The 14,327-nt window shown below is 41.8% G+C and overlaps 1 protein-coding gene across 1 annotated transcript in view; it reads right to left on the reverse strand.

The window, feature by feature from the left end:
* Nucleotides 1-14,327, reverse strand: part of CNTNAP2 (contactin associated protein 2) — a 1,817,652-nt gene that overhangs the window by 359,186 nt on the left and 1,444,139 nt on the right. The window contains exon 14 of the mRNA XM_036328432.1: nucleotides 8,969-9,125. Coding sequence (XP_036184325.1) covers nucleotides 8,969-9,125 — 157 coding nt within the window. The remainder of the gene's footprint in view (nucleotides 1-8,968; nucleotides 9,126-14,327) is intronic.

Here is a 14,327-nt window from a genome sequence, read left to right on the forward strand (position 1 = left end):
GGTTGCACAATAAAATGAATGTACTTAATAACATTGAAATATACACTTAAAAATGTTAAGATAGTAAATTTTTTGTTATAAAAATTAGAAAAATTGTACTGTATGTAGTGCATATGTTAAAAATTTTTGCAGAGTTTATGTTTTCTATGTAATATCCAAACATGAGTATGGAGTCTGCCTGCCCCAGATTTGAATCTTGGCTCTACCACATGCTAGTTGTGTGATCTGAGGGAACTACCAGTAACTTAATCTCTCTGGGGCTTAATGTTCTCATGTGTAAAATGAGGACAAAACAATATCTTCATTGAAGGTCAATGTGTTTAAAATGACACAATACATTTAAGCACTTAGATTAGTGTCTGGCATGTAATTTAACATGCAGTAAGTGTTCACTATTATTATTTGAACAACATGATAAATGAGAATACTCATATAAATATTTCACTTTGAGTAAAAGTCAACATGTTTCATGGAAAAATGTTATTAAGAAGATTAGATGAAATTGTTTAAAAACAATGAAAATGATTATTTTTCAAAATATTGAAAATATTTAGGAGCTAGTTGTTAGAGAGTAGGCTGGCCCAATCAAATGAAAGTTTCTGGTTGGATATACTACAGAGGTTCAACTGCCTGCAAACCTTGGTCATGGATGGTTTTTGGCCCTGGGAAAAAAGCCCTATAGACAAGCCAATCCCATTCGGGGTCAATGAAATAGGGCACACAGGGGAAGCGTTTAGCCTTTTTAATATTGGGTTGGGAACTGCTTACTAATGGGGACACTGTGCTAATGGGTTTTCACCTCACTAATTTCCCCCTATGAATGTGCTCATCTTGGCCAGGACACAACCATCCAGAAATTCTACAAGGAGAGAAGGGCACTACAGCTATGAGTGGATGCTTTCACTGGTAATTCCATTTTGGTATTGCTAATTTCAGATGCGATGATATAGCTCATTGAGTTAGGCGACAAGAGACCAGGAATAGTGGTGGGCACTTAGCTGAGACTGAGCCTCACTTAATTAGCATTCAGGCACTGTAGGTGGGAATATTTACTATACCTATGAATAGTAAAGTATAAATGTTAAATCACATTCAATCTCAGAAGTAACTGTGCAAAACTTCTCACAGCATAGATAATTAGGCAATTCTTGAAATACTTCTCGTTCTAACTGGCCATTGCCACTTTGCTGTGAGACCCAGTCACACTCTGAGCTACAACCTCATTTATCTGATCCCATTTCTGTGTATTTAACTCCAGAAAAGAATAATAGATGCATAATCTAAGTTTTAGAGTTCTTTAGAAAAGAGCATATAACATGTAGTCTATTGATTAAGCTTTATATTTAAAACTTATATTTAGTTAAAATATTAAATTCATAAGTCATTAAAAACAAAAACAAAACCAACATGAATAGTCTTCTATGATCATGATATTATAAAAAACCACTAGACTAGAAGTTTGAAAACCTGGGTCTTAGTCTTCTGTTTGCTTCTCATTTTTTAGAAAGTAACGTAATTTTTGGAGAAACCACGATGGCGGCATAGGTAAACACCAGAGTTTGCTGCCTTGCAAAAGAACTTCAAAAATACAACTAAAAGACGGAACAGACATCATCCAGAACCACAGGAAGGCTGGCTGAGTGGAAATTCTACAACTAGAAGGAAAGAGGAAAGCATACCGAGACTCAGAGGAGGAGCTGTGCGGAAGTAAAATACTAAGGTGTGGAGGTGCATGCGGAGCGGGCTGGCGGCTGAGGGCGCGGTTGTCGTTTTCAATTGGGAGGGAGTCTCAGGCTCTGAGCTCCAGTTCTGGGGGAGTCTTTGGGGACCCAGACTCATACGGGAGAAGCGGGACTGTCTGGCACCCGTCGGAACTCGAGGGCAGCTTTCTCTTGGAGGTGCTTGCAGCGATTACCGGGACATTGAGAAGCGGAGCCTCTGAGGGCAGGACTGAGAGCAGCCATAACTCCTAGCCCTGCCCTGTTGATCCTGTGAGACCCGCCATGCCCAAGCCCTGCAGGGAGGCTTTTTCTGGGTAGCCTCAGGCAAAGGCTAGATTAGCACCTCCCTAGAGAACCAGGAGCAAGTGTGCCCAGTGGTCAGAGTGGGACCATCCAGTTTGCACCTCCTCAGACCCTTAAAGGACACACTCAGGGGGCAGACTCAGTGAGCACCAAAGCCCCATCGAAAGCAAGTCTAGCCGCAGAGGGGTGTCTCCAGCACAGAAGTTCTCCCACTGCAGACACAGCTGATTCTCACAGCCAATTGGCCTGGAGGTCAATTCCTCCCAGTGATAGCAACAATCAAGGCTTAACTACAACATGACTGTGCACAAAGACCACTAGGGGGTGCACCAAGAGTGTCCTCTTCAGGTAATTGGGGAGGCTGAACCACTGGGCCCTAGAGGACACTTCGCACAGAAAACCACTTCATCAACACAGGGAAGCATAAAAAAAATGCGGAGACAAAGAAACAGGACACAAATGACAGAAATGGAGGAAAGCAAACTACTGGATATAGAGTTCAAAACCACACTATTAAGGTCTTTAAAGAACTGTCTAGAACCGCCGATAAATTTAGTAAGACCCTCGAAAAGACTGGTGAGACCGCCGATAAATGTAGTGAGATCCTCAAGAAATCTAGTCAGACCCTCGAGGTTATGATAAAGAACCAAGTGGAAATTAAGCATACACTGTCTGAAATAGAGGATATTATACAGACTCCCAACAGCAGACTAGAGGAGCACAAGAATCAAGTCAAAGATTTGAAATACAAAGAAGCAAAAAACACCCAACCAGAAAAGCAAAATGAAAAAAGAATCCAAAAATACAAAGATAGTGTAAGGAGCCTCTGGGACAGCTTCACATGTACCAACATCCGAATTATAGGGGTGCCAGAAGAAGAGAGAGAGCAAGATATTGAAAACCTATTTGAAGAAATAATGACAGAAAACTTCCCCTACCTGGTGAAAGAAATAGACTTACAAGTCCAGGAAGCGCAGAGAACCCCAAACTAAAGGAATCCAAAGAGGACCACACCAAGACACATCACAATTAAAATGCCAAGAGCAAAAGACAAAGAGAGAATCTTAAAAGCAGCAAGAAAAGAAAGGCAGTTACCTACAAGGGAGTACCCATACGACTGTCAGCTGATTTCTCAACAGAAACTTTGCAGGCCAGAAGGGAGTGTCAAGAAATATTCAAAGTGATGAATGCCAAGAACCTACACCCAAGATTACTTTATCCAGCAAAGCTATCATTCAGAATTAAACGTCAGATAAAGAGCTTCACAGATAAGAAAAAGCTGAAGTAGTATTATACCAGTATTATATGAAATGTTGAAAGGTATCCTTTAAGAAGAGGAAGAAGAAGAAAAAGGTAAAGATATAATTTATGAACAACAAATACACATCTATTAACAAGTGAATCTAAAAATCAAGGGAATATATAATCTGATGAACAGAATGAACTGGTGATTATAATAGAATCAGGGACATAGAAAGGGAGTGGACTGACTATTCTTGGGGGGGAAAGGGGTGTGGGGGATGCGGGAAGAGTCTGGACAAAAATAGTGCACCTATGGATGAGGACAGGTGGTGGGGAGTGAGGGAAGAGGGTGGGGTGGGAACTGGGTGGAGGGGAGTTATGGGGGGAAAAAAGAGGAACAAATGTAATAATCTGAACAATAAAAATTTAATTTTTTAAAAAAGACACATATGTAATACCTTAATAAAAATAAATAAATAAATAAATAAATAAAATAATTTTTGGAAAGTAATTTCAATTTTCCTGGGGCCCAATTTATGCATCTTTAATTTAAGAAAATTTCAATGATTTTAGCTAGAGTTCCAATCAACATTAAATAATAAAAATAATACTAGAGGCCCGATGCACGAAATTCATGCAAGAGTAGGCCTTCTTTCCCCCTGGTCACCAGCACCCGGGACCCAGGCTTCCCTCTGGCTGCCAGCAGGCACTCAGGACCTGGGCTTCCCTCACAGCCCCGGCTTCATCCAGAAGGTCATCTGAAGGGAGGTCCAGAAGGACTTCCAGTCTAATTAGCATATTATGCTTTTATTATTATAGATACCTTACTGTAATTTTAAACATTCATTTATGACAGCATTTTTTCCAAATCTTTACATGAATTGCGAAGTACTATCTGTCTGTATTTTGTTGATATGAAAACTTAGAGAAGTTCAATGACCTTCCTTAGGCCACATACATGGGAAATGACATGGGAGGAGTTTGTAGCCATTTTGGTCTCAGTCCATTTGAATCACATGATTCAGTGTGATTAAGGTAAGATTATTGGAAGAGGTAACTTTCTCAGCTGATGCAGAGTCTAAAAGCATGAGATTCCAGAGAACCTTTATTTTTATGTTTACACTAGAGGCCCGGTGCATGAATTTGTGCATGGTGGGGTCCCTTGGCCTCACCGGCGATTGATCAGGGCCTTTCGGGGCCGAGGGAGGTTGGCTGGCAGGGGGAGGGGCTGCAGGGGGTTGGCTGTGGTAGCGCACTGACCACCAAGGGGCAGCTCCTTCACTGGGCGTCTGCCCCCTGGTGGTCAGTGCGCGTCATAGAGACCGGTTGTTCAGTCATTCGGTTGTTCAGTCGCTTAGGCTTTTATATATATAGAAAACAACAAATATGGTTTCACATATGTGGATTTCCCCTGGATTTCTGTACTAGATTTTCCTTTCCTTCTCAGTGGTAGGACAAAAAGACTTGAATAGTGGTGATTATGGGGGCACACACTCTGGGTTCCTGGACAATGGACCAACTGGGAAGTGCTCTCCACTTCTAGTCTAGGAGGTTGCAGCTAAAGTTGACTTTCTAAAGAGGCCTAGCTCCCTCCCTGTTCCAGGATTCCCAGACAATGCTGGAGATAGCCGACCCCTATGCCAGCTGCCTGGTGCCCTATGAGAGATTTCCCCCACTGACAAAGCTACTCTAGAACTATGGGAAGTGGGAGAAGCAAAGGGTTCCTTGGAACATACATCCTTGATGTATTCAGCATAATAGCCTGGCACCAGCATCTCCCTCTGAGGGTTGATGGCACTGGGGTCCTGTTCTTTCTCTTCCCTTGATGATCCCTGATTTGTAAGGTTCTCCAATAAAGCCTATTCTCCAATGCTACCACAGCATAATTTGACCCGAGACCTGCTGCATAGCAGGTGGAGAACAGGAAGAGACCTACTTTTCACAGTCTGTTTTCATTCCTTAAGATTAATTTGGAATCATTAAGAATCACAATGAGAATTACATAATTAGAATTGCAAACAGCTATGCATCTCATACTGCACAATTTACAGAATGTTTTCATATTCTAAATTCTATGTAATTCTCACAAAAATCTGACAAACCAAGATTTATTTTTATTACACAGACAACAAATCTTAGTTTCAGAATGGTTAAAAGCCTCCTCCCCCCCCCCCCCCATAATAAAAAAATCTGGTGTGGATATCAAGTCTTTAAGCTCCAAGTCTTGCTCTTTCTCCACCGCTCCTGACAGTGTTGGAACACACCTCTAGAACCAACTATTCATTGCAACATAATGAAAGCATCCACAGAGTGGACCCTTTGCCAGGTGCTGGTGAATTCAAAGACTGATAAGTCTTTGGAAGCTTTCTTTCTTGTGCCAGACAGGGAAGATCATTTTATTACCTATTTATTAGAAACATATTCATTACATTTTTAGTTAGCTCACAATAGAATACCTATATTATGAAACCCTAGAGGCCTGTTGCACGAAGAGATTCGTGCAATAGTCCTTCCCTTCCCTTGGCTGCTGGCACCGGTTTTCCTCCTGCACCGGGGACCCAGGCCTTCGCTCTAGCTGGGTCCGGTCGGAGCCACCCCAGAGCCATCAGGCTTCACTGATCGGTAGGCCCCGGGGCCGTGAGGCCTCGCTGCTCCGCATGGTGCCTCACTGCTAACAGTTAGGCCACAGCTAACACATCCCCACCCCTTTGCTTTTATAAAATGTGTCTAATCTTACCAAATAATAGACAAACATGGTAATTGACCCTACCTTCTCTATGCCTTCCACTGGCTAATCAGCATGATATGCAAATTAACCACCAACAAAGAGGGTGGTTAATTTGCCTACTAGGTTCCAAGCGGTGGAGTGAAGTCTGACGGCCCTGGGCTGGAGCAGCAAGGCCTCACACCCTGGGGCCTCGCTGCTCCGGCCCGGGGCCATCAGACTTCACTCCACCGCTTGGAACCTAGTATGCAAATTAACCACCCTCTTTGTTGGTGGTTAATTTGCATATCGTGCTGATTAGCCAATGGAAGGCATAGAGAAGGTAGGGTCAATTACCATGTTTGTCTATTATTTGGTAAGATTAGACACATTTTATAAAAGCAAAGGGGTGGGGATGTGTTAGCTGTGACTCAGCCAGAAGGAAACAAGACATTGGCAGTGTCCAAGTCCCTGAGGAACTGAAAAGTTATGATCCAATCAGATCCTGCTGGAGGGGTATGTGTGTGCATGAGGCTGCTTCTCACCTGTGATCTCAATTCAGGTGTGTTCTTGAAAATGTTTTCAGATGCAAATACATTTCTCTAAAATCTACACTTCTTATCGGTAATCCCACTAATTGTATCCCTGTGAGTTTAGACATGACGTGATACTGGTGCCTCCAATTTAATATTTTCAAAGCTGCTCTCATCATCTACCTCCTCCAAGCTTTGTTCCTTGGTCTGATATGTGACCTTGCTTCCACTCCATTCCTAGGTGCCTGATGGGGAGCCTATCCAGTCTCCTCTCTCTCTTCTTGAATCATCATAACTATCAAGTCCTGCAGATACTATTTCCAAAATATCTCACATATATTTCTTCTTCTCCATGGTCTTGCCTCTGATGCCTTTCAAGGGCTATCACGACACCCTCCTTCTCCCCTCCTGTCTCTCCCATCAAGCCTCCTCCATAGGACTCACTGAAGATAAATACAAACTCTTATCACCTTAAGAAGAATCGAAGCTCTAATGGTATACCTCCTACATGCTTAGCCCTACTGTGGTTCTCCTTTCTTCTCCACATCACATTCCAGAGCTACTGTACAGACAGTTCCCCAAAGTGATCATGCATATTCATGCCTCTACTCCAAGACCACCTTTCGAGGAAGAGTGTGGCTGGAAAACTCTTCATTACCAAGCATCACTCTCTGTCAGGGCTTTCCTACCTCATCCCTCCACTCCCTCCCATTAGGCTTGAAATCTCTTCCACTGGCTTTGTTGTTATCCTGCAATGTCTTCGTCAGAGCACTGATTGTACTACGTTGTCTGTGGGTTTCAACCCACTAGTTTTTGAGCAAGTTGAGGACAAAGAGCATGCTCTATTTGTCATGGAATCCTTAGCACTTAGCATGATGTATGGCCAAAATGAACTTCACCTGAATGTATGTATTTCCCTTTTCATTAATATCTCAACTTTCCTTTGTGGTAGGACAAAGAATTGAACGTGGGGGCCCAGGACTGTGAACCATCTGGGACAGAGCTCACACTTGTAGTCAGGAAGGCTGGACCCAATGTCAGCTTCCCAACAGGGCTGTGAGTCAATGTTGAAAGACAAATAAGGGTCTTGGAACTTGCTTAAGAACACACAACTATAAAAGTGTCAATATACCATAAGCCAGAGCAGTTCTCGTTATTGTCATTCACGATTTTATCTCATCCCTAGATGAATCCCTAGCACAGAAGATATCAATCAATATTTGTTGAGTTAATGATTGACAGAATGAATGATTGACTGACAATACGAATGAAAAAGTTAACTTCATTCAACTGTCCTTCTGATTCCACTTTCCCGACTTCTAGTCTTTGTATAGATACGTATGTGCACATACATCTTTTAAGCACAATTACAAATTGAATATCATGATTTTCTCTTTACAATGCACCACAATTAAAGAATAGTGACAGCTATTTAAATACATACACAGAAATTCTAAGCCACTGCAATATATAGCCTCAGTAATTCATTTACTAAAAAATAAAAAAAAGTCGCTTTTGAAAGATAGGTTGACATCCTACCAAACAATCTATTAACTTCATAATCAGAATTAGTTTTCAGTTAACTGTTTGAATAAACTTGTAAATTGCCTTCTAAATAGTGTAAAACAGAGGTGAGGGCATTCTGTCACGTGAAAAAATGCAAGGCTGTGCTCGGTGCTGCCCACCAGAGGCAGGAAGGGGACAGAGAGGGCCTCTCCCTGTCTCTGAAGCTGTGAGAAGCAGGTGCCTGCTGCCTGTATGCCTCTGGGAGGAACCTTGCTTAGGTTTGTGTTCTTCCACCTGAGCTTGCACGGCCTTTTTCACACGGAATGGCAGCTTATTTTATCTTTAAAACTGACACAAACCTCGCCATTCACTGTGAAGCAGGACAAAAGCCAACAGAGGGATGAAAGAGACCCAAACTAGATCTTTCTCAAACTGATTTCTATTAGAGTTACACACAGTTCAAGGCATGAAAGAAAAGTAGAGCAGCCAGCACTACTGCTGAAGACAAGAGCAAAGAACAATTTCCCCTTCCCTCCCACACCCCCTCTTTTTTTTCTTGTCCAGTTACTGAAAGCAAACATTGCGGGAGGTGGACGCACTCACCATGGGCGACCATCTACAGCGGATGCTCTCACCTGCTGCATGTGGGCTTCATTGTTCCAAAGCACCTTGTGTAACGTTCACCGCCCGCTACACAGCTCATTATTTTCCTCTCTGGATAATGTATGGCCACTTCAGTTATGTGAACGTCTATTTCTAAATGCACACCCTTGTAGCACTGACATCTCTCTGCTTTTATGTTTTTCAAAACGCTCTTGACATCTGTCAACTGGGTGAGTTCCAAACTTTCTTAACCTATTACCTTATTATTCCAGCACCTTTCAAACTTTCTTTCTCTCTAATTAGTGTGACTGAGAAGCACAGGGCAGGGTGAGCTCACGTGCCGCGCCCACACTCACCACTGCTTGTAGTCCGCGTCGCAGTTACAGTAGTATTTGGGGTCTGTGCAGTTGCGCTCGATGCCACAGGCGCATTTCTGAATCCCAGGCCCAGAGCCTCCCCAGTAGTAGTGCTTCTCATTGGCTTTGCCAACCCACCAGGTGTAAGGACTTCCATCTGCAAGAAAGTGGAGAGGCACATTGAGATAGGAATAGGAATGGGTCATGATCTGATCTCACTTCCCCCTCCTTCCCCAGGAGCAGTGTAGCTCTCTGATAGGTTGAACATCACTTACCCCTCTTAAAAGTAAATGCATTCCCATAATATAAATATTTAATTAAAAACAGCAGAGGGAACTGCAAGCTCAAGTTTTCCCAAGATATGGTTACTGTCCTTCGTTTTGGAAACTAGGGGACACTGACATGCCTGGTGGGGAGAGGAAACAAACCAGACACCTGGAGAAGTGGAGTTAACGGCTGGTCTGGTAAGAAGCTCCCTTGCTCTGTCTGCACCTCAAATAAGCACAGAGAGGACACATCTCAGAACATCAGCTCCATCTCGGATTATTTCTCCCAGTGACTAAAACAATCTAACAGTGTTAGTGTTTCATTACAGAGAGCGATGACAAATAGTACAGACCAAAGGAGCTGGCTCAGTATTCTTCATAAAAATCAGTAAAGGAATTAGCAGCCTCTCCTTCAGCATGGGGCTGAGAAACGTGCCACAGGGGAAATGGAGAGGGGAGTCAGCTGATTCCCACCAGCACCTTCTGGGAATAGACGCCCAGGAGAGGATGTCTCCTTATCAAGTTGCTTGGACCAGGGGTGTTCCAGCAGGAGCACTAAGCTCTGCATGGGATCCAGGCTCTGAGCTTATCTCACATGGAAGACCCTCAGTTCCCTATAGGGAGGGGGTCTTACTAGACACCAGGGCAGGATCCAAAGGGATGATATGCAATGACATTTTCTTTATTAACTTTAAGGAGGTGACGTACTATAGTGACCAGGTAAGAGTAGCTCCATTTCCCATTTCTTCCCCCACCTCCCCACCTCTTTATTAAATCAAAATACTTTTAGTCTTATATACCTAATGGTCCCAGTTAGGACGAGGCAAAAATCAATGCTATTTTGTTTTCCTTCCTGGGAAAAGAACTTAAGCGCAAAAGCTATTTCCGAGCTGTTTGCACATCTGCTGTGAGCAGAAGAATGCCAATCAGACAAATGTAATCCAGGGAAAGACCAAATGTATGTTTTGTTATTAGCACTGGCTAATATGGTTAAATTAAGTCACTATCATCAAAATAAATTATTAATTTGGTGTATATTTTGTGTTCAGCAAGAAGAGAAGGATTCAATTTGCTATGAGCAGAGAACTGCCTTATTCCAGCGCTATGCTAATGAAGTTGTACTTTTTGCTTTACTAATCATTATTTACCTGTTAATTGGCTTTGGGGGAAAGCAGTTCAAGGCTATAAAAATGAAAAGATTTTTTTAAAGACAAGAGTAGTGCGAAGAGCTCAAGAACTTCTCTACTTTCAGAATATGACGATGTCTGTTAACTATATTAAGTAGGGTAAATACTGGGACAAGATTAGATAATGATGAACCATATTCTAAGTTAACTAGAGGCTGACTTATCAAAGGCATATTGTATTAAAAGAGCAAGCATAGATTGAATTAAATATAACCACTATACTGCTTGTACTCAAGATTAGGCTTTATGGTGGTGAAGGGTTTATTATGGTTTGGATGATTAAATTGAGAAAGGGAAAAAGAAAAGAGGCTACTTGTTTCCCAAGACCGAAGAAACCAATAGATCTCTGTTATTTTTTCTGATAACAAGTTGTTCCAGAAACACAAGGGCAAATGTGAGGGACCTCTTGTTGGAAATGTGGTACATACCTGTGATTTGCAAAATGTGTTCTTTGGACCTTCTGGGCTACACAAAGTAACTTAATAGTTTTCTTAAATAAATATTATTTTGATACACTCTTCGGTGAGACCCAGTATGGTCACTTGGACATTTAATTAGTTCTATTCAATCCACTTCTAGAGGATATTAAAAATAATACTATGAGGGTTTATAGTTTCCAAAATGAAAAATTAAAAGCATAATTTTAACAAAATCTAGTTTTATTATACCTATTACTACCTAGTTACTACAAATTCCATTAACTATGTGCAGGGGGCTTTTTAACAGAGGAATTAGAACAAGTACAAAAGCAGCAGAAACCTGCCTTTTAATGTTCTGCTTACTGCCCCCTGCTGGCAGCTTCCTTACAGCCTTCCAGAGCTCCTGTGTTCTGGCAGCTTCTGGTTGTGTGGAGCTCCTCACAAGGAAGGATCCTCTTTCTAAAGAAATGACTGCATTCTGAAAAGTCTCCCATTTCCACCTCCCTTCCATTTTTACCATGGCACCACCAATTTTTTTCTCTTTATCAGTCAATTTCAGTTAACCACTTGGATCTGATTATAATACTCCAAGGTATGAATGGTAATAACATGCTTACTAAGTAAAGACACCTTCAATTGGTGTAAAAACCAGTAGGGATTGTGGCTGATTGACAAGGAGATAGCCAGAGGCCCAGGCAGTTTCTCTTAAAGGGCCCACACATGGACTTATTTGGACTCACTCCCTCTGAGTTCCAGCACTGGGGCAGCAACTGGAAAGGATCCAGGGACATCTAGAGAGTAACTAAATTGTCTGGCATCAGGGCAAAAATGGGGGGTGGGTAGCTTTCTCCCACATAAAAATGGTGGCAGAGGTCACTGTTCCTCTGCTGAGACCTCCCCTCCCCTCCATCCCCACAGAGCTTACTGGCAGGTGCCATATCTGAGTCTTCATCAACCTGACCCACACTGTTTGCCCTGCCCTGCCCCGCCCTGGTGATTCTCTGAGATCCCACACCACCCAATTTGTAGCAGACACAAGCTGTTTGTAGTGGCTTTTCCATATGAATGGCCTGTCCTGCCTCAGGCTTCAGACTTTCCTAAAATCTTTCAAACAACTAGCAGCTGGACTCAGCATGCTCCATGCCTCTCAATAAGTGGCCCCGGGTCTGGCACTAGTAGCAGTTTACTAAGATTTACAGCTTGGCCTCGCCTGGACACCACCAAGCCCAACACAAATAGCATCCATCTGCAGATTTCTCTGTAGCTTGTGCCAGATGGCCCCAGGCAGAGCATAGGTAGTGGCTGACTTTGCACCTCCCAGGAGGCCCCAGAGCCAGTGCACCCAGTGGACATCTTCAGACTATGACAGATTACAACTCTACACATCCATGAGTGACACATTCAAGGGTGAACTTGGTGAGCACTAAAGTCCCACTGAAACAAATCCTGCCCCATAGGGGTATCTTCTGTACAACAGCTCTTCCACTGTAGTCACAGGTGATCCTCACAACCAATTGGCCTGGGGTCAATTTCTCTCAGTTATGCCAACAGCAATCAAGGCTCAACTACAACAGAGCAGTGTACACAGCCCACACAGAGACACACTTAGAGTACCCAGCTATGGTGACTGGGGAGGCTGAGCCATTGGGCCCTACAGGACACCTACTACACAATGCTACTCTACCAAGTCCAGGAGACATATCATCTGTACCTAATACATAGAAACAACCACAGGGAAGTAGCCAAAATGTGGAGACAAAGAAGCATGTCACAAATGAAAGTTCAGAAGAAATATCCAGAAAAAAAACTAAATGAAATGGAAGCAAGCAAACTACTAGATACAGAGTTCAAAACAATGGTTATAAGGATGCTTAAGGAACTTAGTGAGAATGTCAAGGAACTTAGTGAGAATATCAAGGAACTTATTGAGAGCATCAAAGACATGAAAAAGGACCAGTCAGAAATGAAGGATACACTAACTGAAATGAAGAATAATTTACAGGGAATCAACAGGTGAGTAGAGGATCAGATCAGTACTTTGGAGTATGAGGAAGCAAGAAACACCCAATCAGAAGAGCAAAAAGAAAAAAGAATCCAAAAATATAAAAATAGTGTAAGGAGCCTCTGAGACCATTTCAAGTGTAAGAGAGGGAGCAAGAAATTGAAAACCTATTTGAAAAAAATAATGTCAGAAAACTTCTCCTACCTGGTGAAAGAAAGAGACTTACAAGTCCAGGAAACACAGAGTCCCAAACAAGATAAACCCAAAGAGGCCCACACTAAGACACATCACAATTAAAATGCCAAAGGTTAAAGACAGAGAGAAGTGTTGAAGGTTCTTCTTTAAGAAGAATAAAAATAAAAAATATGGCCCTGACTGGTTTGGCTCAGTGGATAGAGTGTCAGTCTGCGGACTGAAGGGTCCCAGGTTCGATTTCAGTCAAGGGCATGTGCCTTGGTTGCGTGCACATCCCCAGTGGGGGGTGTGCAGGAGGCAGCTGATCGATGTTTCTCTCTTATCGATGTTTCTAACTCTCTATCCCTCTCCCTTCCTCTCTGTAAAAAATCAATAAAAAATAATTAAAAAAATAAAAAAAATAAAAAATATGAGCAAAAAAGTCAATAAATACATATCTATCAACAATTAATCTACAAATAAAAATAAACAAACAAGGAATCGAATCAACAAAATAAACTGATGAACAAAATAGAACCAGAAGCATGGAAACATGGAACAGACTGACAGAGAGGAATGAAGGAGCAGGGTGCAGGAAGAAATGAACCAAAGAACTTCTATGCATATATGCATTACGCATGGACATAGGCAATAGGGTAGTGAAGACCTGGCGTGGGGAGGGATCCAGGTGGAGGAAGGCACTGGGGAGAAAAAAGGAGAGGACATCTGTAATACTCTCAACAAATAAAGATAAAAATTTTTAATTTTTTTCCCCAGAATAATTGTCATTCTAACACTTTTTTTGTAAATTCATTTTACTATTTACATCAAGAACTTTAAAAATAAAATTAAAAATCATATATGTAGACATTCTCACAGATACCAAAGACTATATCTCAAGCATCCTATAAATTTTGTGAAATCATCTTTTTCAACTGGGTAACAATAGTCTCTCTTGTTTCCCAACAATCTAATTCTATGTTGTCTATGTTAATGCAAAGACCAAACAGAATGAAATCCAAGAAGCTTTGTGGAGTTCATATTACAGACAGTGATGTAAAGTTGGGAAATCATCATTTGAAGTTATAATGTAAACATTCAATGTGGTTGTAAAGGGTGAACATTTTATCTCACTGTGATTGAATGTCACTAAACTAATTTGATTAGGGCTGAATGGAAATGAATGTAGTTCATTAGCCTCATGTTGCATCTTTCAGAATTAAACTGGATTTTACTATATTTTAATTTGAATAGGGTCCAAATTTAGAAATGGAGAACTGAAGTTCATGATCAAAATGGACCTGAACTGAA

Source organism: Myotis myotis, unplaced genomic scaffold (assembly GCF_014108235.1).
Source record: "Myotis myotis isolate mMyoMyo1 unplaced genomic scaffold, mMyoMyo1.p scaffold_m19_p_11, whole genome shotgun sequence".
Lineage (NCBI taxonomy): Eukaryota > Metazoa > Chordata > Mammalia > Chiroptera > Vespertilionidae > Myotis > Myotis myotis.